Source organism: Triturus cristatus, chromosome 8 (genome assembly GCF_964204655.1).
Source record: "Triturus cristatus chromosome 8, aTriCri1.1, whole genome shotgun sequence".
Lineage (NCBI taxonomy): Eukaryota > Metazoa > Chordata > Amphibia > Caudata > Salamandridae > Triturus > Triturus cristatus.
Window position 1 is genome coordinate 1654116695 of NC_140591.1, and position 26534 is coordinate 1654143228.

At 42.3% G+C, this 26534-nt stretch overlaps 1 protein-coding gene across 3 annotated transcripts in view; it reads left to right on the top strand.

The window, feature by feature from the left end:
- LOC146808495 (transient receptor potential cation channel subfamily M member 2-like) overlaps positions 1-7833 on the top strand; it is a 1799999-nt gene extending 1792166 nt beyond the window's left edge. For all 3 annotated transcript variants that reach the window (XM_085623580.1, XM_085623581.1, XM_085623582.1), the window contains one exon: positions 5993-7833. In XM_085623580.1, the coding sequence (XP_085479706.1) occupies positions 5993-6118 (126 nt within the window). In that variant the 3' untranslated portion in view covers positions 6119-7833. The remainder of the gene's footprint in view (positions 1-5992) is intronic.
- Positions 7834-26534: the final 18701 nt, after the last annotated feature.

The following is a 26534-nucleotide window of genomic DNA, read 5'->3' on the forward strand; positions in this document are numbered from 1 at the left end:
AAATTCACCAAGTTCGTCAATGATAAAATCATTAAAATTGATCTCTCCCTTGAAGATCTCAGCCAGTTCTCTGAAGAGATCCCCCTCTCTGGAAGGAAGCCATCAACCCACACCCTCTGTCCACACTTTCATCAACTATACCCTAAGATAACAACAGATGTAACAGACCCCAAAAGCCCCAAAGCCCCTGGGACCTGGAGGGTATTCTACCCACTTTTGGAGGTGGGCATATCAGCTCTTCTGGCTACATCCAAACCTTCCTCCCACCTATTTGACCCCCTACCAGCTTCCCTGGCAAAAAACTTAACCAGACAATAACACCACTTTGGACTCAAATTATAAACAGCTCCACAATGACTAAAACTCCGGCAAGTCACACCTCTACTAAAAAAAAGTAGAAGCAGACCCAAATTACCTAAACAACTTCCGTCCTTTTTCCAATCTTCCTTTCCTAGCCCAAACTCTAAGAGATGTGTTCTCTCTCCACTCAACGGAACACATCGAAAGTAGCAATCTCCTGAATCCTAACCAATCTGGGTTCAGAAAAGGAAGCAGCATCGAAACAGCTATTTTGAGCATTGTAGACGATCTTCATGATCTTCACATGTCTCTTGATACAGACCGTTGTTGCCTGCTCATTCTCCTTGACATATCAGCAGCCTTTGACACGGTTGATCACAAGCTTCTCCTAGAATCCTCTCCAAAAAAGGATTGGTGCAGAGAGGGTGGTGCTACACAGTTTCACATCATTCCTACAACAGTGCTTGGAAAACAAATAAAAATAAGCAACCAGACCTCTGATACAATGGCAATAACATGGGGTGTCCCACAAGGTTCCGTCCTCTCACCCACTATGTTTAACATCTACATACAACCCGTCACCGTCATACTTAACGACGCAAACATCCCCTTACATCTATATGCAGTTGACACCCAGCTATTCACGGAAATCTCCTCACTAGAAGACATACACTGGCTAAACTCCACCCTCAAAGTAGTCCAACACTGGTTATCTCATGGCCGTCTAAAACTCAACCAAGACAAGACTTCTCCTCATATTTAAATCAGAAGTGTCACCCCAGATGCAAGATTGGATGCAAGATTGGATAAACTCCATAGACACTATTAAATGCAATCTAACCCTAGCTAGCACCGTCAAATCTCTGGAAATCACACTGGACCCCAAACTGTCCATGAAAAATCACATAAAAGATCAACGCAAAGAGTGCCTTTTACAATTTGATACTGCTAAATAAAATCAAACCCTACCTACCACCAAATGATCTTAAGTCCAACACGCAAGCTCTAGTGCTGTCTCGATTAGACTACAGAAATGCCACCCTAACAGCAGCTGCCAACTCCCACCTTGCTCCCCTCAGAACCACTCTCAATGCAATGGCCAGAATGGTCACAGCATTAAAAAAATATGACCATATCTCCCCTGCCCGGAAAGAGCTGAAATGGTTCCCGATGGAAGCCCATGCAGCTTCAGAACTGCTTGTCTCACTTATAAAGCCCCCCCACAAGGAAAAACCAGCCTACCTTGCCTCAAAACTCAAAAAAGCAAGTCAGACAAGAAACCTAAGAACCTCAAACACCCTACTCCTCATTCCTCCCAAAGTCCATGAACAAAAAACGCTGCCACGCTCTTTCTCGAGCAATGCCCCTAAAATCTGGAACTCCATACCAACACACATCAGGACTAAACCTTCCTTTGCGAGCTTTAAGACACAGCTAACGGATCTTCTCCTCAACAGACACCTCAACTAGGGGATCTTCAGCCTCCCAATATCGACAGGTTCTGCATCCCATGCTCTCTACATACCTCACCCAAGCTACTTCCCTCCATCTGTGCTGAACCAATGACGTGATTGAACTTAAATCAGATGTCCTGATTTTACTTTTATTTTGTGCAAGCTGAATCTGTGAGCTGTAAAGCACTCTGATACCCTTGGATCTTGCTGGTGCTACATAAAACTCTTAAATAAATAAATAAGATTGCTACGGAAGCCAGGGGTATCCTGAAACTGACCTGCACTATTCATAAAGCTCTTCACACAAAGAGCCCGATCTACTTAGCCGAAAAACTGACCATTTCACGAGGCCAACACCATCTGCAGAGCAACAACAACCTCCCACTGGAAATACTTGCCTGGAAAAAAAAAGAACTCTCAACAAGCCTTCTCTGGATGTGCCTCCATGATCTGGAATAACTTTCCTCCTTCAATCGGTACCAATCCCTCTCTTAAAGACTTCAAAGCAGAGATGAAAATACTGCTCATCCAGCATTTTCTCTTAAATGACTGCACTACCTCCCCCCCTTTAGCTTACTCTCTTGATACATTGAAACAAAAAGAAAAAGCGATCACCCCTTTATGAAAAATAACTCAACAACTCCATGTTGTTTCCATGTTAACAACACAAGGAAACACGACTCTCAGATGAACACCATTATGAAATTGGCACAAACAAACACACTGAAGACCCACTGATCTCCGGGTCCCACAAGAACAATGATGTCCTCCAAACAGTAGAATAGCACATGGACTGAGACCTACGCAGACCTACAAACCTTGGGGTTCTACAAAAAATAACCAGGGCGATCACATCCAAAAGCACCCAGCCACAAACTGTCACAGATCACATGTCAACACGCCCACCTGTCTGTACCGTAACATATAGACTTTCCTCGTCCTCAAAAACATAGTTGACTATGGTCCTTCAGGATAAAAAAAACCTGTCGCTTTTGGAATAATAGGCTGGCTCTAGAAATATTACTGACCCATGCCCCCCAGTGACCCTAATGTATGTATTTGCGTCTAGGTGACTAAAAAAAGAAATGTTGTACGCTCTATGGTATCTGTCGAGGACACGAACACCCCTTGCGAGGTAATAGTCTGTACTATGAAGAAACTATCAAATAAATAAAATGTGCATACTAATAATAGTGACAAAACTGGGGATATTGAAATGGACATTTTTGTAACTAAATATACAATGGCAAATCACCCACTCTCATACTACCAACATGGGCAATATTGACAGACAGCTTTTCTTACAGCACCTTCTTCCATGCGATATAAGTGAAATTTGCCAACATATTGCAATTTACCCTCACAAACAGGGAACGGTGCCAAGCACCCAGGTTTCTGCCCCACCAGTGCACCCTGTCTTCTTGGCACATAGTTTGACTTTATTAATATCGGATACAGCCTCAACCACAGCTTCAATCAAGTGTTGCAGAAAGTGCAAAGAGGGCTGTACCGAAGGACCAGTGACCTCCTGACGAGGCGCTAGAGTATACAAACACCAACCAAACTAATCTCCTAGGATGCCGTAACATGGAGAATGCACAAGCAACTGCTGTTTATGTATAGGTTACCTATGATACAAGGTCACATTGCAAACGCCCTCTTGTGTAGTTCCTATAAACAGATATAAGACATGCGTGCGTGCTTAGACAACATAGACAGTGGGATTGGTGTCCAGACTGATTCCAGACACCCCCACCGGGTATGTTTGCCTATATACCAGCTAGCTCACAGTGCCACTGTAAACTACTATTATGAAGGAGAGAATAGTTCTTGGCAACTATCGAACATGACAACTCTGTCCCATCAGGAATCTTGGAAAGAGTGCAGTACTTTTCGCTCAGTTACTCGGGTTCACTTTCTCTCAGAGATACGCAGAATAAACGGTGGGGACGTTTTCAAGAAGCATCTGTTGAACCGGCGTCATTTAGTGTAAAATAGGTGTGCTGAAACAACCATAAGACAGGAACGAATAGAAACGATATTAAGCACCAACAGAGTCAATGGACGGTAGATTTTACCATAATGCTCGAACAATGAATATATTCACGCATGTAAATACATGACAGTAACAATGCATACTCCTACGATGCAACTCTAACTAGATGTACCCAAGTGTACCTAGCATGTATGTAGGTGTAGAGCCAAGAATCCCCCTAGGATGAGGTTAACCCCATTACCTAAAGTGAGAGACTGTGGTGCCCCGTCTTGGCCTCGAGATGGACACCCCACGAGGGATGTCAGACCACTGTGAGCTGGAGTGTCTGAGTGCAGGAACCTCAGCATCTCATGTCAGTATGTCAGAATCGAAGTCTTTCTCCTCTGCCTGCCTTGGCAAAGATATGATGTATAAACACCAAAAAGGTACCCTCAGGGGATTATACCTTGCTATGTCATGTCGGCCAAGGATGACGGAAGGGATGACCCTTATACATAGTTTTTATGCAGAAGATGGTAATCCTGCTGTGATTCTGAGAATTCTTATGCATAATTAATGAGGCTATTTTTCGGGGAAAACCACACAACATTTATGCAGTGCTTAGCTAGGTAAAAGGTCAATACCAAAAAACCTGTTATGTAGTGTAATGGTATGGTAATTGTAGGTTAAGTGTTAGGGGCCCACTCAAGCCTATATTGGGGTACGCTATCTATGAAACATAACTTCCCAGAGAGGATGACCGGGGGAGGAGCCAGCCCTACATAATCCCCAAGCATCATGAGGGGGAAAAGAGCTGGGCAAAACACCAAAAAACACCCAATAAAGCAGGGCGCCAATGCAGGAGATCCGCCAGCCCGCTCGCTTCCTGCAGAGTGCTACGGGCAAAGAACGAGAATGCCTACGCGCCCCAGCCCCACCAACTAAAGCTGAGCACCCAGAGCTGGAGAAACCAAGCCTAGTGTGAGCAGGAGCGCGTAGTTTCCAACAGCCCTGCTAAATCAGGATCCCACACCATGCCACGCTGACCTGCAAGCATGGAACTTTTGAAGCAAAGCCCTGCTTGCATATTCAAAACATAAAAAAACAGAACATACACCTAACTAAGCTGTAGTCGAGTGTCAGACTAGAGTCCGTCCCGAAAGAAAAAAACAGGAAGTGCTTTGTATGTTCTTCCCTTTTGTGGTGGCTCATGGGTAATGGGGGCCATCTTGAGAGAAGTTTTTGGGTTACAGATAGGGAATTGGTTCTGCCAGAAAGGAGAAGTATCTCATGCGTAAGGACTGCATCCATGAAGACGACTAGAAGGTAATGACATGCATTTGTAAAGTAGTTTCCATCCCGGAAACAAATGTAAAACTGCACCTTTAAGAAGTAGCAGCAAATGGTGAAAAAAGAGAGAAAGAGAACAGGCTCACATTCTGTGATAGTGCAGGGGAGGGGAATTTCCCAACCTGAAAAATGCTTTCCTTGTGAAAAAAGTACCGCCAAAAATGTCCAAGCACACATTTGTTTTATGTGTAGCCCAACAGATTTAACACCATGCAGAGAGTGCCTAGGATTATACATGGAGGAACAGAAGTATTCCTATAAATTGCAAACTTGCTCATGAATACTCAAGGAGATATTTCCGAATCCTTAAACATTTAGATTTTTTTTACAAATCATATGTGCACATGTGCAATGTGTGCATTTGAGACTTCTCAAAGACAACTTATTTTATTTTTTTAATAATTAAAGCAGGATTTTCGCTGTGCACTTGTTAAAGGTGTTATACTGATGCCGGAGGTGGGGATTATAATAACAAACACACGAATGAAGAATAAGCATTTTCTTTGTTTTTCAATGACGTATGTGAAGCTAAATTATTTTTGTCTACCTCGTGTGCAGCTTGTAGCTATAAATGTGATTCTGAATGACAGTTTAGGAAAGTGTTTCAGCTACCAAACAACAAATGAGACAATAAATGTATTTTGTTTTAAAAGTTGGCTTCAAGCTGTTTCTGATTGCACTAAAGAATTATTAACAGGAGTTGACTGCGAGTATGTTGAATGGATGGATCTTGACTGTTGCTAACATGAACCCTGTGTTTGAGTCAGTTGACTTTATACTGTGTTTGTGTGCACCTGGCTGCGATAAGTGGGTTTTTAACACCTTGTGAAAATTGACACAATGTTGAAAGTGTCTCCTGGACAGGAGCAGCGGGTCCTATGCTCGCCTGTAAATGTCTTTGTCTGTCTTGCAGAATCTTTGTATCCTTGGATCCTCTTATTCCATCCGCTGGCAGATGGTGGAGGAGAAGATCCCCCTCTTCGCGAACATGAAGGGTATCCTGCAGCAAGTGGCAGAAAACCTCGATGCCCACTACTGAACCAGGCACGCGTCAGAGGCTCCCACAGGGAAGGACTTCAGCCCTCTGTGTATCCAGCAGCTCTTCAAGGTCTTCCAGTGTACACTGGGCCGTGGTCTTAGAGATGGAGGCCTCTACCCTAACGCAAAATACAAACACGTATTGTAAAGTAGGTGTTGCTGTCTGCGACCTCTTCTGTTCAAATCACTGTTGATGAGTTTGTTTCCGCCCCATGGCTGTTCTGAGACATTTCAATCTCAGACGAGGCTCCTTCAGCCATGTTGTGTCAGTGCTTAGCTCATCTACATTCATACCTGTGCTCTTGGGCTCCTTGCTTGGTGGTCTTCATCAGGGTCCTTGAGTCTTCTCATCATGAGGCTGACAGGCAGTCATTATTCTAGCCATGCTGAGACTGGCACAGCCTGGTGGAAGAGGCGAGGGCTGCACTGCTTGGAAACACCCATCAGAAGGTCACACTCTGGTTGAAGAACCCATGAGGCCCTTCAGATCAGGAATCTTGTGTGCAGAGCTGTTGAGGCCTCATTCTGGGACAGCTAAGGACATCCAAGCTGCTGCGAAGCCGCGAAGTTAATCATTGCATGTTTTATTAAATAGATTGAACTGCTGATGCTGGCTGCGTAAACAGCTCAAACTCCACTATATCACATCAAGTAAACAAGAAACAAAGCTTTCAAATGTTAACAACACATCAGTTTTTAAACACCTGCCCTCAGGTGCTTCGTAGCACTTTGCCATTTAACCTTTCTTTCACTCGCTCACACTTGCTTACACATACACTCACATTCACTCGTACACACACTTTTTCCTACATAAGCACATTTTCACCCTCAAGCACTCACACAACATACATTTAAAACCCTTTTTACCTACTTGAGCTGCCAGATAGGGTCATATTCCAGCCATCTGTACTCCAATGTTTATTACACTAATAGCGAATAATACATTATTCACTATTACTATAAGAAAAGAAACGACAAAATAAGGGAACTCGAGGCCCAATGGACATCCATAAGGACGCGCCTGTGTTCCACCATCTATGAGGCCAGAGGTCACAAGGGGCAAGCCTGGGTTCACAGCTGCGACCCCTAAATGACGTTCATGACTAAAGGGATCAAATGTATCCACAATATGTACATGGCCTACAGGGCAGACAGTGCTCCAGAGATAGAGAAATGTACTTTCGGATGAGTAAAAATCAGTGCCAAAGTAGAGTTCTAACGGTCTTATTTGAAATGAGAAAAAAGCGTCCATTCATTGACATTTCTGGGAGTTTCACCAAGATAGACCCAAGTCTCTTATTGGATACAGCATTGTTGAGAAATCAGGGTTTGATGCAAATATGAGGAAAGAAAGGGTACTCCTGGCTCTGATTTACTGTAACCTGAAGTCATATATATTTTTATGAGAACTGTGTGTAGGTGGAACAAATGATAGAATCATGTGATTGAAGCTGGTGCAGAGTAGATTACAGTTCAGAATACTTCTGAATGCCTTTGTCTGCTTTCATGTGCAGCTCAGAGCAAAGTAGGAGATCTTAAGGGACATTTTTGAAGGGAGATTTGTGTTTGTCTTCCTATGTAATGAGTTTGAAATGATTTGAACTTAATATGTACTGATAAATTTATACACTGATTAATGATTTTCCACTAACTTAATTGGTTTTGCTTTCTGTAAATGATAAAACTTTCAATAAAATCTTTGTTTTGAAATGTTAATAATTCTCTCCTTTATTGTGGAGCCTCATGTGCTCCACGTTATTTGAATGCACATGATTTGTCCAATAGCCACAGTTTTGAATTTTGATTTATCAGATAGCGCTTTATGGACCACAAAATTTGCACAAGAAAAAGCGCTAACACTAATGCTCAAGGATTTAGGGGCATATTATCAAGGACGGCGTTAAAATTCTCGACGCTTTAGCAGCAGGAAACTGCCGCTAAAAGCGGCGATAATGAGCTCGGTAATATGCGCAGAGAATTCCAATAGAAGCCCATGTTCTGGTGTGAACCTGAGCTTCTATTGGAATTCTCTGCGGCATATTGTCAAGCCCATTATCGCCGCTTTAGCGGCAGTTTCCTGCCGCTAAAGCGGTGATAATTTTAACGCCTTCCTTGATAATATGTCCCTTAGACATTCCAAACGAACCACAGTCTCTTATAAAGTGAACTCAGTCCTCTTTTCATAAAATAAAACAAAAAATGTCTTTCCAAAAGGCCTCTGCTGAAAGATAACTCAAAAAGCCATGCCGCAAAACTAATACAGAGCACTCTTCTAGTTCTCCACAGATCCAGAACTGAAAAAGAAAGCACACAATGTGAATACTTTCACTGCACTTCTTCCCAAAGTATGGCTTCCTTTACTAAAAGTATAGTCCTTCCTCAATGTTTTACTTGAAGGCAACATGGTGGCAGTCACTGACAACATCCGACTCTCTCTTGATGTAGGAACCCCTATCATGTTGTTTTTATTGAACCTGTCTGCCACGTTTGACACGGTCTCCCATCCCATTCTCGTCTGCACACTCATTACATGGGTATCCATGGTAGGGCACTACTGTGGTTCAGGGACTTCCTTGACAACCATAGACACCAGGTTTGTTTGGGTCCGTTTAAATCAAGAAAAAACTTTCTAACGAGGGAGTCCTTCAAGGCTTGTGCCTGACCCCAACTCTATTCAACATGTGTGTTGCACCTCTGGCAGATGTGAGATCCAGTGGTGTGGAGATTGTGTCATGCGTGGATGGCGCTCAACTCATCAATTTCGGGCCTGACCCAGATATGGTGAAAAAACAATATGCGCACTGCAGGAGGGAGATCGCTGACTGGATGGTCAATAATTGTCTCCAGCTAAATGCAAGAAATCTGAGATTGTGTTGTTTGGCAAAGCGCACACGCGTTGCTCAGCTGATTGGTGTCCCTTGGATCTTAGACCAGGTCCCACTGCTAAGCAAGTGGTGAGAAACTTACGAGTGAAATGTGTTCAGACACTATCTTTGACAGACCAGGTTAATGCCAGAATGAGGCTGTAAAGTCTTCCCCAGGTTACCTGCCACCTCTAGGAAAACCCTGGTCTAGGCGCTTATAATTAGTCGCCTGGACTATGAAAATGCACTTTTGGTTGCAGCACATGACACCTTCCTGCCTAAACTACAGGTCGTTCAGAACACAGTTGCCTGGATGATCTGTAACTTACCTGCTCGGTCATCTTCGGATCACAAATTAAAACAATTATATTGGCTGCCCATAAAAATCGGGCACTTTTCAAACTCTGTTGCTTGACAGACAAGCCCCTGTATCAGTCTCAGCCTGTGTACCTGTATTCACAACTGAGTTACTCTTTGCTGCCCAGACAGTTAAGACCTTCTAATAAAGCCTTTCTGCAGATTCCACAGATCCCTACTGCCAGATTTGGTGGTAGAGCTTTCACATATTTGGCTCCTCATCATTGAAACAATCTTCCTTTCTATATCCACACTTGCCCCAATTTCATGAAATACAAGAAGATGCTGAAAACATGATTGTTCTAGAATGTCTTTCCTACGCCTGCTCAGCGCCGAGATACTCCTTCTGGAATGAGTTGTGCGATATCTAGTACCTAAAACATAACATGACATGCCATACAATTACCCTACTTCTGTTTTTACATTAGTAATGTCTAAAGTTCAGTGAGAATTAGTTCAAAGATCATCCTCCTAACACCCTCATAGCGCCAAGAGACAACGGGGCACAAACAAGGAGACCTGTACCTTGTTTCTATTTGAGAGTTTACAGCTACTTACCCAGTGGCCGCAAAATAAGTACATAACCTCATAATACTCGCCATAGACTAAATAGAAGAGATGCAGTACAGTAAACACATATACAAATGTACAATAGTTTGTAAAAAGAAAAGTGCATTCATTTAGCTAAGCTGTTTACAGATGAAAAACCTGTGAAATAAATTTTGAATAAAAACCTTAATGTTTTTTAATATTCAAACAAGACATGTAGAAATCAAAGAGAAGCTTCAGGATATGGCACACAGTTTTTTTGTGCTTCAATCAGGGAGTATTCGGCTGTCAGCAAAGAATACTGAGTATGGTTTTAAAGCATATTACATAAATATTTTATTGACATTTTTATTTTATTTTCATGATGCTCCTTTTGAAGGGCTGAACTGGACTCTTTTTGGGCTTCTTTTGGAAAGCTTTGTGCTAGTTTTAGGCTTTTTTTTCTTTAAGGGAGGGGTTGTACTTGCTTAGTATTTCAAATCTGACAACTCAGCAGAAGTCAACAATCAGCAGCAAACAAAGAATGCAGACAAATGGTATCTGGTTCCAGGGGAAGGGACACGTACAGTAGTTAATTGGTCACTGGGGACAGAGTGCTTTGGGTCACTTGCTGGAGGTAAATTCAGTGAGACATTGTAATTGAGCTGGTAAAAGATAAACAAATTAATTAGCTCCTGTGATGAATAAATACATTAAAGTGAACCATAGTTTTGCATTAATTTCTGGGTAAACCCTACTTAGAAACAACATGTGCTCACTTACCTGGCACAGCGCTATGGTACACAAATACAGTGCTCAATTTGTGCTGTTGCTTTTCGGTGCTCAGTACCGGCGCTTTATTGTCAGGGCCGGGGCTATAAATTATTTTCAGGAGGCAGTGGTGGTGAACGTAATTTAAAACAAATATATGCACAAAGGGGAGAGCCTGCTGCACTCTTGTGGAGGTTGTTGTAAGAATGGATGTGATTCTGCTGTGCCCTTGTGGCGGTTGAGACGTCCGGTCAGTGGCACCTGATAGCGTTATGTTGTAGGGGGTGGATGTGGTGAGTAGGGAGCCGTGAGATGCTGTCTGTGTTATGCTCACTTCGTATGTGATGTGGGGTCATGCCCAGTTACGGTACATCATGTGGAGTTTAACAAGGCCTTGTGGTTGCCTCCTGATTGCACCTTACTATGCTAGCACATCATAAGGGGGTAGATGTTGCGTGTTCTTGCAGGGTGCCGAGTCGCACCTTGAGGGATGAGTGATTACACAGTCTAGTGGTGTTCTGTGGGCCGACTATACCACAGCTGGAAAATGATTCCTTTATCGGAAATAGTATTTCACAGCTTTTGGGGGATCCGCTTTTCTGTGAGCGAGCTGGGAATTTAGTCTCAGCCGGTGTTATTCCTTCTAGTGTTGTGAAATGGTTATTTTGGTCATTGGCTGCATAATGTGTTTTCTTTCTCTTGATTTGTAGAACTGGTCTATTTGTCTTGTGTATGAATTGTGTCCATGATGCCTTGCTGGACTTGGTGAGCACCTGTTAAGAGGAATGGGGTTGTGGGCTTTTGTTTGAGTCACAAATTTGAATCCCGGCAGGGCCACTCAGCCTTTCATCCTCCATGGCGAGTAATTGAGACTCTCTGACCTAGTTAATATTAACACCTATTGTGTACAGATCATAGAAAGGGGCAGAAGGGTGGTATGGAGCAGTAAACATAACGTTATTAATAATATAACAGCATGACTTGCAAGATATGCGTTAACCCACGAAGAGTACTATGCCGGTGTGCCCTTTATTAACTTCTTATCATCTGAAGTAAATATGCTGCTTAAAGAACATCTCATGCTTCTAAGCGTTGTAACTAACAAATATTATTCTGGTTATCAATGGTACTTGGTGGCATCTTTGCTGAGAGCGGATAAGGACGTCAGGAGTCACTTGAGGCTTTGCCTTTCCATATTGATGGCCCCTCTCCACATTTTACAGTGGAAATAAATAGCATATTACACTCGGCACATCTGCATCGATGCTACATATATACTGCTGCAGTTTGGCCACGTTGTTACTATAGGTTTGGACTAGAGACTGATGTGCATGTGACTGTCACTCAGTGCCTCAGTGAAGTGACTGCCATGAGTGACCATCACCCGATGCCTCAGGGGCTACCTTGCGTGATCATTACTCGATGCTTCAGGGACTACCATGAATGACCATCACTTGATGTCTCAGGTGAGGGACTGCCATGAGTGACCATAACTTGATGCCTCAGGCAAGGGACTGCCATGAATGACCATCACTTGATGTTTCAGGTGAGGGACCGCCAGGAATGACCATCTCTTGATGTCTCAGGCGAGGGACTACCATGAATGACCATCACTTGATGTATCAGGTGAGTAACTGCCATGAGTGACCATCACTTGATGTCTCGGGTGAGGGACTGCTATAAGTGATCATCACTTGATGACTCAGGTGAGGGACCGCCATGAATGACCATCACTTGATGTCTCAGGGACTGCCATGGGTGACCATCACTTGGTGCCTCGGGGGAGAGACTGCCATGAGTGACCATCACATGAATGACCATCACTTGATGCTTGAGGTGAGGGACTGCCATGAGTGACCAGTACATGTGTAACCATCACTTTGTGGCTCAGGTGAGAGACTGCCATGTGTGACCAACACTGGAAGGCTCGGATGAGGGACTGCCATGAGTGACCATCTCTTGATGCCTTAGGCAAGGGACTTCCATGTATGACCATCACTGAAAAGATACGTGAGGGACTGTATGTGCATGACCAGCACTGGATGTTTCGGGTGAGGGACTCTATGTGCGTGGCCATCAGTGGATGGTTCGGGCGAGGGACTGTATGTGCGTGACCATCAGTGGATGGTTCGGGCGAGGGACTGTATGTGTGTGACCATCAGTGGACAGTTTCGGCTAGGGACTGTATGTGTGTGACCATCAGTGGATGGTTTGGGCGAGGGACTGTATGTGCGTGACCATCAGTGGATGGCTCAGGCTGGGGACTGTATGTGTGTGACCATCAGTGGATGGTTTGGGCGAGGGACTGTATGTGCGTGACCATCAGTGGATAGCTCAGGCTGGGGACTGTATGTGCATGACCATCAGTAGATGGTTCGGGCGAGGGACTGTATGTGCGCGACCATCAGTAGACTGTTCGGGCGAGGGACTGTATCTGCGTGACCATCAGTGGACGGTTCGGGCTAGGGACTGTATGTGTGTGACCATCTGGGGATTGTTCGTGCAAGGGACTGTATGTGCGTGACCATCTGCTGACTAAATCAAAAAACGCTTGTTTGACAAAAACAAGATAACAGGCTTAGACTGTGGTTCAGGAGATAGGAGCTTAGAATATTGGCTAATGTTACAACAATCATGTGTGTCACTGCGATCACATATAAAGCAAATGTACAAGTGGACATATTAAGAACTGTAACCATTGATTGGGCAAAAAGCACACATGGGCATATTTGAGACATGCTCACACCACGGTGCTGATGTTAATGATTAACATGCCTGAAGGCTTCACAATTGTATATAAAGGCTAACTCTTTACTCTGTAATCAGATCACTCTGCAGTCTTCACTGCGAGCTGACTCAACTGCAGTTCATTGGCAAATAAATGCTTGCCACTCTACAAACTCTTGTGTGTGTTCGTCCTTTGTTTAACTTTACAGACATTTTGCTCTCACAAATGGTGCTGTGACTCCTTTGGAACTGTTGATCTCTGCAGAGGTTTGCTGTACTGCAGTGTCAGGACTCTCCAGGGGGCCTTGAATTCTCTGTGTGCGCACCTGCTGATTGTACTTCGTTTTCGACAGGGCTTCCGTTGACTTGCCTGTGACATCAGACACCGACAACTTCCTTTTGAGCCATGAGGTTGTTTTACTCGGAAGAACATGTACAACAGTGTTACTGGTCAGATGATCAGGTAGGCAGTGCATAATGCACTGAGCCCCATTCAATGATTGTGTGTTGTTCCCTGATATCTGAAGGGTACAAATTGGGATCCATTAGGGTTCACCTAAGGAAGGTCTGAGGGCGCCTTTAAGATAGTTGCTTGAGGAGGGCTGCCCAGTCTGTGAAAGACCGCTATGGTCTCAAGGGCAGAAGTAGAGCCGTGAGGGGTGCCTCAGGAGGAGCCGCAGGTGGTTGCCTCAAGATACAACATGACTATATGTTCAGCGCTAGAGGATGTCTGATTAAACGCATTTGCTGATTTGTGTTGCACAACAGTGTCTTTCCGGTGTATTTCTGGGAGTGTGTTCTTTTTGACTCGGGATATTGCTTTTGAATTTTCAAGTAGTGCTGTTACATATGTAGGGGATCAGATGCCCCCTAGAGGTTAGTGTACTAAAACAAATGCCCAGTAAACTATTTTTGAGTACAGCCAAACGGCAGAGAGCAGCCTTAGATACTACTCAAAGTATGCCTCCATGCGGTTCAGCAGCCTGATATGTAATATGTAAATGGGGATACGCTGCTGCCCATCTGGAACAGTGGACTTGTTATACCAGAAAGAATCCTGATAGGCAATGGCCAGAGTATAGTACCTTCGATAGAGATAAATTGCTTTGTTTAGAAGAATGCTTGAGGGGAAAAGAAAAGAAAGAAAGAAAGTATGTTTATTACAATGGGACCCGTTTCACGAATGGCGATCATATGCGGCCTGAAAATGTCCAGAGGGGCCTAAAACAAGCCGAGAGAAGGCTATAGACTACAATAAAAATAACGCACAAGAAATATATACAGCCAAATGCAAAGAAAAGGAATTGGAAGTAGACAAATGTTTCACAGTTTACAAACCTATACCAGATATTTACCTCATGTTGCCCAATGCACCGCTAAACCAGGAGGATACAGATGGTCCTGTAATAGAAGCATTATTAACTTCCCCACCAACATACAGTCCTCAAACACTACAAATGCAAACATCACACCACAAGATCAAAAAGATACATCCTCTACACCTGGTTCTCATGCAGTTAAACTGGATCTGCGATCAGGTTTTACACTTTCACAGAAAGACCAGAATGAGGTACAAGGGTGGTTAGAAGATGTTGTAAAAAAAAAGGGTCCTCTTTGTGGCCAAACGAAAGGTGCAAATTCCCAACACACTACACACCCGCATTTCAACCTTTTGCTTTGATAGATTTAGATAAAAAAACATTTCACAGGTTTAAGAATTGTCCAAGAAACTCTATACTAAATTACTAACAATATTAGAAGATAAAGCGGCAATAAAAGAAGAAAGACTAAATGCACTCCAAATATTAACAGAATGGATAGTCACACATATACTACTAGAGAGAAAATGTGAGCATATGAGAAAAGCTAAACCAGAGAACTTGCATCTAATTTCAATATGCTCGTGAGGGAAGTACCAGAAAGTTCACACAGGAAACCAGCTAAGAAAATACACACACCATGGTCTAATGTTGAGTTATAAAGATGTGCCCTTCAGTTTCCCGATATTAGACAAGATAGAGAAGAATGGTATAGGCAGACAGAAATAATACTAAGAGTTGGCACACCTACCCTAGAAGATATAGAACAAATGTTTTCTATAATATTACCAATAGATATTTGGGGGGAAAATAAGAAAAGAAATTATAACAATTTACAAATAGAATAGAAACACATTTCACAAGTAAAAAGGAAAGAAGGGGGTTACATTCTGGATGAAATTAAAACATTGCCTGCTAAGCTAATGGCCAAAGTAAATATACTAATAAAAGAGAAACAAATAGATTGGTCCAAATTAAATGGATGTGTCCAGGACACTGAAGAAACAGTGACTGCCTTTTTCGGTAGAATGCAGAAGGTATTTACAGATTAAAGTGGATTAGACAGTAAAAAGAAAGCTATACAGAGTGCACTTGTCTCCTGCTTTCTTAATAATTTAAAGCCTGCAATAACGAAAGGTATTCTGGAATTTAACCTGATTAAGCCAGAGTACACCTGGGTCTTATCATTGAGCCTTGGCACTGATGGACCTTTATTTACCGCAAAAGGTGGTTAAGGGAAACAAAATACAATATTATCTCAATACAGGTTACCTGGAAAGACCACAGTCTCCTTTCTTCTTGGGTTGAAAATATATTATAAGGCCAAAAATAACAGAATATAAATGCATCTCAAGATCAGCCTATATAAGTATAAGAAAACCAATACTGAGCCGATTCTTCGAATATAAGTAATGCGGTTTAAGAGGAATACAATAATAAGTTCCAATAACAGAATACAACAAAGGAGTGAAGCTGTATCAATATTCTTTTTCATCAGGAAATTTAACCTAATCTTTCCCTACACTATGCTAAAGGAATGCTATCTAGAGTTTTCCCATCAGGTTCGCAAAAGGTGTCAGCACGTGTAGACTTCCTAAGAAGTACTCACGTCAAGATGGGTTGAAAAGCTTAAGCAAGGAGCTCGTCCTCAGATACTCCTTTCTCTCCAAAAGCTAGCAGAAGTCTGGGGCTCTGTCCCTGCGCCTCTAATATAAAAACAACTTTTTCTTTGTTCATTCCAGTAACTTTCCATTCTTTGGGTTTGTTATCAAACAGTTCATAGTCTTTCAAATTAAAAAGGTCTTTCATGGCACGACCTTGCATCCTCTACCAGCCAGATACGAAGATGGTCCTCCCTTTTCGTTCTCAGGCATCTTCAAAGCATCCCTGGTATCAGTTGCATTGAAAATAACGAGTTGAAATTACTTCTCCTGCAAGGGGTGAGATCACAACTACCTTCTTTCAAAACAACAACTATTAATTAATTAATTCACTGGAAGTCGGAGAAAAACAGGAAGGACCATAACTGTGGCTTAGAAATACAGACAATTTAATAAACTATGAATACATATATACGATTATAAGAGCATCCTACACATATAGTGGCAGGCATTACTGTGCATACATATTCATTCAACAATCAATTACCTTGTGATAGGTTCACTAATGTACTTGGATACATATTATTGATTATAAAACTCAATACATGTGGTAAATAAACGTAGATGCATGGAAATCATTAATATAATGCACCTATGCATATAGAGTGCGGAACGCGCTCTATCAAACCCAACATGGTCATGCAAGCCACTGAGAGAAATACAGCTATTAGCGCAGTACTATGAGACTCTAGGAAAAAAGGAAGTGGAATGTAAAACTAAATAAAAGACCTAAAAACAAAGGTCCTAATTCAGCAGGTACAACAGTATGGTGCTCGTGGGCAGAGGGAGAGAAAGGGGACGCAGAAGCCTGCAAAGGTATTTTCGGCTCCCCCATTACAGCAGCAACATCAAGCCACAAATGAGATGACACACGCCCAGGGATGTTTTAATTGTGGTGAACTAGATCATTGGGGTGCCCAGTGCCCATACACCCCTAAACAGTCACAAAGAGAGGGTGGGATAGGAAGATCAAGAGGCCAGGTAAGAAGTATGGAACGAGCTGGATATCAACAACAAGGACATGACTCACTTCCTGGCCCAACACAATATCCCTCTCAGACAAACATCTTTGACAATGCAGAAATGCCAAAAATGCAGCTACGTCATCCCTATGATGGAATATATCAGGAAGGGTCCCCAGGGAATTGGGATTACTATGAATAGTAGGGAGGCCAGAGAGAGTTCATATAGCAGTGGTAGTCCCTGTAGATCCCACTGGACTATATGTAAAGGGCAAGGTTGAATGGGCACCTGTGAAATGGTTAATAGGTGCCACAAATTCCTCCTTGTCAAAGAAAACATTTCTAGATATTCCTCTTTCGGGAAAATGTATGAATCAGTGGGATTCACTAATATACCTGTAACAAGGCCAATGTCTGCGCCATTGAAATACACTATAGGGCCAATACAGGACACCTATTTGTTTCTAACATGAGACAAATGTGCATTCCATTTGGTGGCTTTTGACTAATTAAAGAAGATGAATGCAACAATTAAGTGTAGTGCAGATGGAGTTTACTTGGAAGTAGATGGGCCACTTACAGAGGAAACGGGTAACTGTTTTGCATCAATAAGAATAAGGAATATTGCAGAACAAATAATGGATCAAATAGATTCAAGGATTTGGGCAAAACATAAGAATGATACTGGGAGAATGAACAACAGACCTGTAACGATAACAGTCAGGCAGAATGTGAAACTACCAAGGATATCACATACAAAATAGCTCCAGAAGGTCTAAAGGGGTTGCAGGACATCGTAAATGACTGACTAAAGGAAGGGATTGTGAAAGAAGTAACAGGCAGTCCGTGCAACAGCCTGATATTACCAGTCTTAAAAAAAAGATGAGAATGCTGATCAAAAAAGTTACAGATTTATAGTTGCTCTTAGAGAGATACACAAGATTGTAGTGCCACAGTTCCCGGTGGTTCCAAATGTAGTATCAATATTGTCAACATTGTCACCAGGAATGGTATATTTTTGGGTGGTAGATTTGAAAAACACTTTCTTCTCAATTCTAGTAGATGAGAGTAGCATGTATCTGTTCTTCTCAGTAGGAGGATGGAGTAATTGTTTTACCAGAATACCTCAAGGATTCACAGAGAACCCCAATATCTACAATCAGGCCTTCAAAGGAGAACTAGATACTTTCAATTTGTCACCCGATTCTGTGTTAATTCTGTACATTGAAGATTTGTAAATTGCCAGCACCTCTGAGGTACCGTGGACCACTGACACTGTAAATTTGTTGAATTTTCTAGCTGCACGTGGTCACAAGGTTTCCCCGGAGAAAATACAATTTGTTCAACAGGAAGTGTCATATTTAGGACACATCCTGTCAAAAGGGCAGAGAAGATTGGATGATAAGCGCATTAAATTGCTTCTACAGTTACCAGTGCCATGCACCCAAAAACAGGTGCGAGGCTTCCTAGGCATGGCTACCTATTGCCGGCACTGGATAGCTAACTTCTCTTTGGTTTCAAAACCCTTATTGGCCTTAAACAACAAGGACACGCCTGAACCCCAACAGTGGTTGCAAGATCATGAACAAAGCTTCCTTACCATCAGGCAAGCTCTCTGCTCTGCTCCTGCTTTGGGCATACCAGACTATTCCAAGTCTTTACAACTATTTGTTCATTAATCTGATGGGTGTGCTCTTGCAGGCATCGCGCAGCAGAAAGGTGAACACAAAAGATCATGCACATATTTCTCTGCCACCTTGGATGCTGTAGCCAAGGCTTTACCTTCCTGTGTACGTACAGTTGCAGCAACTGCTTTATCACTACAACATGCAGAAAGCATAGTAATGGGACATGAGATTGACAGCTAATATTGAACAAAACACATACTCAGCACCTCACAAATGCCAGGCTCATGCAGTATGAGATCTGTTTGTTTGCAGCACGTTACACTCCACAAATGTACTGTTTCAAGCCCTGCTACCCTGTTACCTGTTCCCACTGATGATTTATTGAATGAAGACCATGACTATATTTTGTTAACTGAGGAACAAAGGAAAGGTAGAATTGATATGACTGATACACCCTATGCAAATGTTGAAGGAGAATTTTGGGTGAATGGGTCTTGCCTGAATACAGAGCATGGATATACATCAGCAGTCTATGAAATTGTAAAAAACACTATAGTCGAGTCCTCTAACATACCTGAGTTGTCCGCTCAAGCAGTGGAGCTTGTGGCATTGACACAAGCTTGTGAATTATCTGTAGGAAGATGTGTTAACATATTTACAGATAGCCAATATGCATTCAACGTGGCACATTCCTTTGGGAGGCTCTGGAAGGAAAGATGTTTGATTACCTCGCAAGGAACTAAAATACAGCATGGTGTACTTATCACCAAATTACTTAACTCCTTGGCACTCCCAAATAAATTGGCCATAGTAAAATGCAGGGCCCACAAAAAGGTGACAGAATAGGCCAAGGAAATGCGTTTGCAGATGCAGGAGCAAATCAGACGGCACAAAGATGTTCAGCACTAACATTAACAGCCCAAGAGCTGCCCACATAATGTAGTTCACTGGATATAACAATTGAAGGTGTGAGACTAATGCAACAAGGGGCAACGGCGGAAGAGCAGATGAGCTGGTCAATGAATGGGTCATTTGTTCAAGGGTTCTGGATGAACGAAGCAATTGAAAAGTACGTTACCAGATAGAATGGTTTACTCCATGTGTCTGACCATGCATGGCCTGGCCCACATATGCAGGGATGCCATAGTGAATTGCATGAACAAATTCTGGGTGACCAAGAGCATAAGAAAAATAGCACAGGAAATATGTCAAACATGTATGGTATGTGCACAGCACAATGTGGGTAAAACTGCTCCAGTACCCTAGGACCATTTTGAGAAGCCAACAATGCCATTTACAGCCAGCAAATCGACTATGTGGAAATGCCACCTACCAACAAGTATAGGCATTTCTTGGTGGTGGTGTGTATGTACTCAAAATGTATAGAGGCATATCTGGTAAACACAAATTATGCCATCCACAGCCAAGTTTTTAATTAAAGAATTGATCCCATGTTTTGGGGTCAGAGAAAAATATGGTCAGACCATGGCAGCCACTTCTGCAATTAAATAATAATGCTGACATGCAAAGCTCTGCCTACTATCCAGAGGCTGCAGGTGTGGTTAAAAGACACAATGGCGTACTGAAGAATAAGATAGCAACGGTGTGTGCTGACACAAAACTGATCTGGATGGATGCCTTACCAATTGCTCGAATGAGCATGAGGAGCACACCAGATGCCAAGACAAAACTCTGTGCACATGAAATTGTCACTGGGCTGCCAATGGTTGCGTGATGAGTGCCAGATAAAATGCTCCACCTATGATGGCCAATGAATTGTTGAATGATTACTGCATGTCACTTGCACATACTCTTGCTTCTATCAACCAGCAGGTGAAGGGGGCCCTTCCAGAACCACTGCAGGTCGAGTGGCACGGGTATAAGCCCGGAGAATGGGTCCTAATCAAGTCATACTAGAGGTCTAACAGTCAGCAAGCTTGCTTGAAGGGTCTGGAGCAAGTCCTGCTTCCGACACAGATAACGGTGAAGTGCACCAACCACAAATCCTGGATTCACGCCAGCCACATCAATAGGGCACCGCCTGAGGCGGCGTCTAGCGAAGACCAAGGTCAACAGCATACACCAGCACCAGAACTGATCAAAGAATAGAACACCAATACAATTTAATATCCACAAAGAAAAATGAGATGAAATGTCAGCAACTCCGGTGAACGATCTCCTGCAGGAAATAGACAGAGTATTGCTGATAGATATCATTCTAACAGCAATATTGACACCCATCCTTGACTTCGAGCATACTAGTGAGGTAAACAATGAAGACACGCTTACAGACATTCAGGAAATATTTGACCAACTAGAATTTCAAAATGATGCAAGAGTTGAACAGCATAGAGTTACAGAAATGTCTGGATAGAATACTTTCAGAAAGTAAAAATTGATCTTTGAAATGTTTCACACACCACCGCCAGGGGTGATAGTTCATTCACATGAAGGCAAAGTGTAAGAACGTACATCAGGAAGTGATTTGTCTAAACAACGCTGTTCAAATAATACTTTGTGCCTTACTTATGCCTACTGTGCAGTAAAAAGTGTGCCACTGCAGCATTAGGGTAGATAAACTAATACAGGAGGAATGTGCGAGTCCTCCTGTCACTGCAAGTGCCCATGCCACTACAGCATTAGGGTAGATGAACTGTTCCAGGAGGTATTTGCGAGTCCTCCTGTCACTGCGAGCACCCCTGCTGCTGCAGAATCCAGCAAAGAACTTTTCCCAGGTGGTCTTTCTTTCTTAAAAACCTTTTTTCGATATTAAAAATAAAATCATAAAAGTCAAGTCATTGAAAATAGTACACAAATTATCATTAACATACTCATGCTTATTTTAAAACCCATATGAGAAAGCATACAAGAACAAGCATTTGCAATGCAATAGGTCTCGCAGTCACGCAAGTTTGAGCTATTGCCATTGTAAATGACAGTGCCTTTTATTTAGGTTTTGGGTTTTAAAACATAAATAAAAGGCATTGTCGTTTACAATACTAATAGCTTCAACTCTCGCAAATGCGAGAACTACCGCATTGCAATACAGGGCCTTCTCGGCCGCTTGTTAGATTGTAAATTTGGGAAGTTGGCCTGGTATATGATGTCCACTAATTAAAGTGGGCACCTTGTACCACTCGAAGCAACCCTTATGGTCATTAAGAGGTCAACGATACCCTTTAGAAAGCTATCCTAGTGGTAGCTGTAGAGAACAGCCTTTAGGCTTAGTCTTAAGGAATGTTAAAGGGCTTGTTTTGCCAGAATGCAATCTTATTGTATTGGTTAAATGAAAGAGAACCACACAGTAGTTATAAGAATATATATTTATTATTTTAACACCTTAAATACCTCACAGTGTCTGCTTCACGCAGATAAACACAAAACACACAATACTATAGCACAGAAACAATCGTAAGTAGCACAAATACACATTGGGCTCCAGGGGGAGACCAAACCATGTACTAAAATAGTGGTATAAGAACCATGACTCGAGTCAAGACAGAGTATAGAGATGTAGAATCGCTGGGACCCCAAGGAACCACCCAAGGTGTGTTAGTAGGGACCCCACGGAGGATGGGTGCAGTGTGTTAACACGACCGCGGGCTACGTGCAATTCAATGGGAGAGTCGCTGTTGCAGTTTTACAGTTTAAAGACCCTTCCCGGTGGATTACCCTTTGGAACATAGAAGGTTGGAGAGCCACCCCACCTGTGGATACCAAAGTACCAGGATGCAGCACGCCGCCTTCGCCCACCACCACCCTACCTTTTACCCCTACTGCCAGTACCAGTTTGGGGATCCCTTCAGGCCCAAGAAAGCAACCCGCGGAAGGCACCTGAAGGCATGGCTGAATGAGCACCGCAAGAACGCCAGTTAGGGCAAGCAGATCATGCACTGTTAATACATCATATATATTTGTCCAACCCTAATCGCTTTAACTTTTCTTAATATGTAATCTTGAGTGAATTTGCAACGTGTATATCTGTAACTATCACCCCAAGTAACTGTAGACAATATATGTATTGTCACCTACTACCATTCTTTTTTAGTTTGGACGCATGTATCTGTTTCGTACCTTATATATAATTCATGTACTCTGAAGTCCTTAAGTAATGTAACTGGTTTTATTGTAAAATGCTCTGACACCTTCAGGTAAAGTACGCACTATATAAAAACGCATAAATAATAATGATCTAGAATTTGGCCTTTTAAGACAGGATTTGGAATGCAAGACATCCTTTATTAAATATTACCACCAGGTTATGAATGCACATTCAGACACACTTAAGATGGCAATCTAAGCAATATTTAAACAAAAGAAAAATCCTAGGTCAATTACTTGTCTGTAGCTATACAGGATTTACATTTTACTTCAGGTTCCTGTCTTTGTACCACTCCTTGTGGATTACTGTAAACAATATTAAAAACAAGCAACTGCACCATATATCCTGGGAAGCAGACCTAATCAAATTACAAACCAGGGACCGATTTGAATCGATTTGCAAATTATATGAGAAGGATCGAATACAGCCACACCCAACAAATGCACTGAGCAGACATTACAGAACCGAAATCATGCATGCAAGATTTATGGTCCCCCCAATCCATGAGTACAGAGCTGGCTGGAGAAGGTTTCAAACAGACGGGGAGGGCTGTAGGTTTTACAACTTTGCAAAAGAAACGACGGCACACATACTTTCCGGCTGCACTGTATTTAGGTTTGCACACCGTGACCCCATGTTTTAAAAAAATGCAATCACTACTTGCAGAAGTGGATTAGTATTTTATTTTACCACAAACAAAACCACAGAACTTGTACAATGTGGTACATTTATAAATATTGTTGACAATAAAATGAAAACTGAACGGTCTCACACAGCTCTAAAATAATGGAATGGTAACATTTTATAACGAAAATCACTGAATGGGTGACTTTCATTTATTTAAAGAATTGCAGAAAATTATTAGTATTAGTAATATTGTTTTCACAATTAGAAACCTTTACAAATTTAAATCTACTATTTTTTTGTTAGATCGTATGATCAGTACGTATTGTAACCATTTTAAATAATTGAATCAATAAACGATTCACACACTAGGCTTTACTAAGTCCACTGTAAGTTTTCGATACTGTCTACCTAGATCTTTTGACGACATACAGTTAAAAGGTGTCTGCAGGAGAACCCTAAAACCTTTGACAGGTATGATATATGAATGCTGCTGCTCCACACACTATCAACAACCAGGGCCTGACTCAGTGGACAGATATCCTTAACTTTCAGACACCAGAGGGGTCTATAATATTTTCTAACGACTCCCCCGGTACTACCGCTAATTCAAGTGTCTATATGTCCAATTTGTAACACAATGTCACTACAGTGCAGCAAAAGAATTCCCACCAAAACCTATATTAGATAAGGTTAGAAAAAATGTGAGAGTGGAAAGAGAGCACTTCACGGTAGCAACACCAAGGGGGGCTTGCTAGTTGGTACTCGCTAGCACACCCACTTATCATCATCGGTTGCTTTCTCACCATGAAAAGAAAAGGTGTTCCAACGTGAATTCTCTCAAAAGTGAAGGAAAGAAACAGTGAAAGAAAGGTAAAGTATGCACTGTAGGTGCTAATGTCACACAAATGCCCTGCCGGTCCCCGTGAGAAAGGAAATGAAATGCAATTCTCAACATTAAAAATGAGATCCTACTCACCGGCTAAATTTAGCTTTATTCAGTGCTGTGAGCGTCCTCTGTTTAAAAATGGTTCAACTCAGACCATTGTTATTTCCAAAGCACCAACACGTTTCGTTGCTACCAATTTGCGCACTTGGAATTACCACTTGGTCTGCAGGTATATGAGAATAAAAGACAAAACGTGCCAGGAGTAAATAACCCTCATTCTCCACTACACTCCATGCTTATATTAATAAGAATACAAGACATTTAATTACCCAGTAGTTGCCGGTTTCCCTCGTACCTGCAACCACCTCATTATGCGGCATGTACCAATTGGACGCATGTCTGCTGGGTAACTACACACAATTATGGCACCTGTTGATAAGCACAAACAGTAAAATGCTCATTACACATCAAATCATCACTTCAAATACCTAGACAGAGACTTTTTGTGTGGAAAGTGTCTCCATGCATTCTTCATGAACAATTTCATGAGGAACATTATGAGGAACTCCCGGAAGGCTCCATAAGAATTTTTTTTTTCTACTTGAATTGGGGCAACCCTACCATATCACTATATTCCATTGCCATAGCTCACTAGGGGGATGCACTTGGCCCTGCAAATTTCCATGACCGAGTGTATATCAGTGCGCCTGATCCGGCGGGAAAATCTCCCATGCTGAATATTGCTCTGTTAAAAGACAAAACATTTGGGGTTATAAGTGAGTGCCAAGTAAGCTCAGAATCCAGTTGGACCCCAAAGTACCTAAACTTGTCTACTTGGTTGATATGATTACCATCTACTACGTATTTCATAGTTTTCGTGCTCAGTGGGCCAAACTTCATAACATGTGACTTTGAAAAATTCGTCATCAGGTCAAGGCTACTCATAAAACTGATAAAGAGGGTAGGAGTTTTTTAAGCCTTTAGCTATGTAAGCGATTAAAACTGTATCAACTGCATAGAGCAAGGCAGAGTCCTACTTTAGGGACATCTACTACACCCGGGACAATCAGAGCTTGCTCTATGTGATTGAAATAAAAATAATAAAAGAAAAAGGAGCTAAAATACAACTTTGCTCAGTGCATTCCCCATTAGGGCCAAACCTGACACTGGCTGAAAGATCAGTGTGCAAATCAAGCAAAAAAGTTATTAAAACCAGGTCGACATCCATCTGCGCAATCATGGACCAAATCTTAGAACGTTTAACTCTATCGAAGGCAGAGCTAAGGTCCATTAAGGTCAGATAGATTGCCCCCTTTTTGGCCTTGGGGTATTTACAAATTAACAAATATTGGGGCATTTTATTAAGGAACTGCGTTAAAATTATCGCCTCTTTAGCGGCAGAAAACTGCTGCTAAAGCGGCGATAATGGGCTTGATAATACACCCTTGAGAATTCCAATAGAAGCCCATGTTCTGGTGTGCACATGGGCTTCCATTGGAATTCTCAATGGCATATTATCAAGCCCATTATCGCCGCTTTTGCGGCAGTTTTCTGCCGCTAAAGCGGTGATAATTTTAACGCAGTTCCTTGATAATCAGGGGTGGGCGTAGTGCTCCGCTCCGCCCGCGGAGTGTACGTAGTGCTTCCTGCTTCGTGGTCCACAAAGTAGGCGTAGCAGGCAGTGCTACACACACGCCACGGCGGAGCAAAGTTGCCCGCCACCCGCCTCCCGCCTCCAGCCCGCCCTCATTTTAAAATAACTTAAAGTATTTAAAGTAAGAAAATGCCTTACCTGAGGTGCCAATTGACTGAACAAATCTTAGAAGATATCAGATACACACACGGGACAACTTTTCGTGAAATAATCACAAATATTTTTATATGTTAATTCAATTAAAAAGGAGTACAAATAAACAATTGAATGCGCAATGGATCATGAAAAAGGCAAAAATTAATGTTGTCCACATTTCATGACAAAACATCTA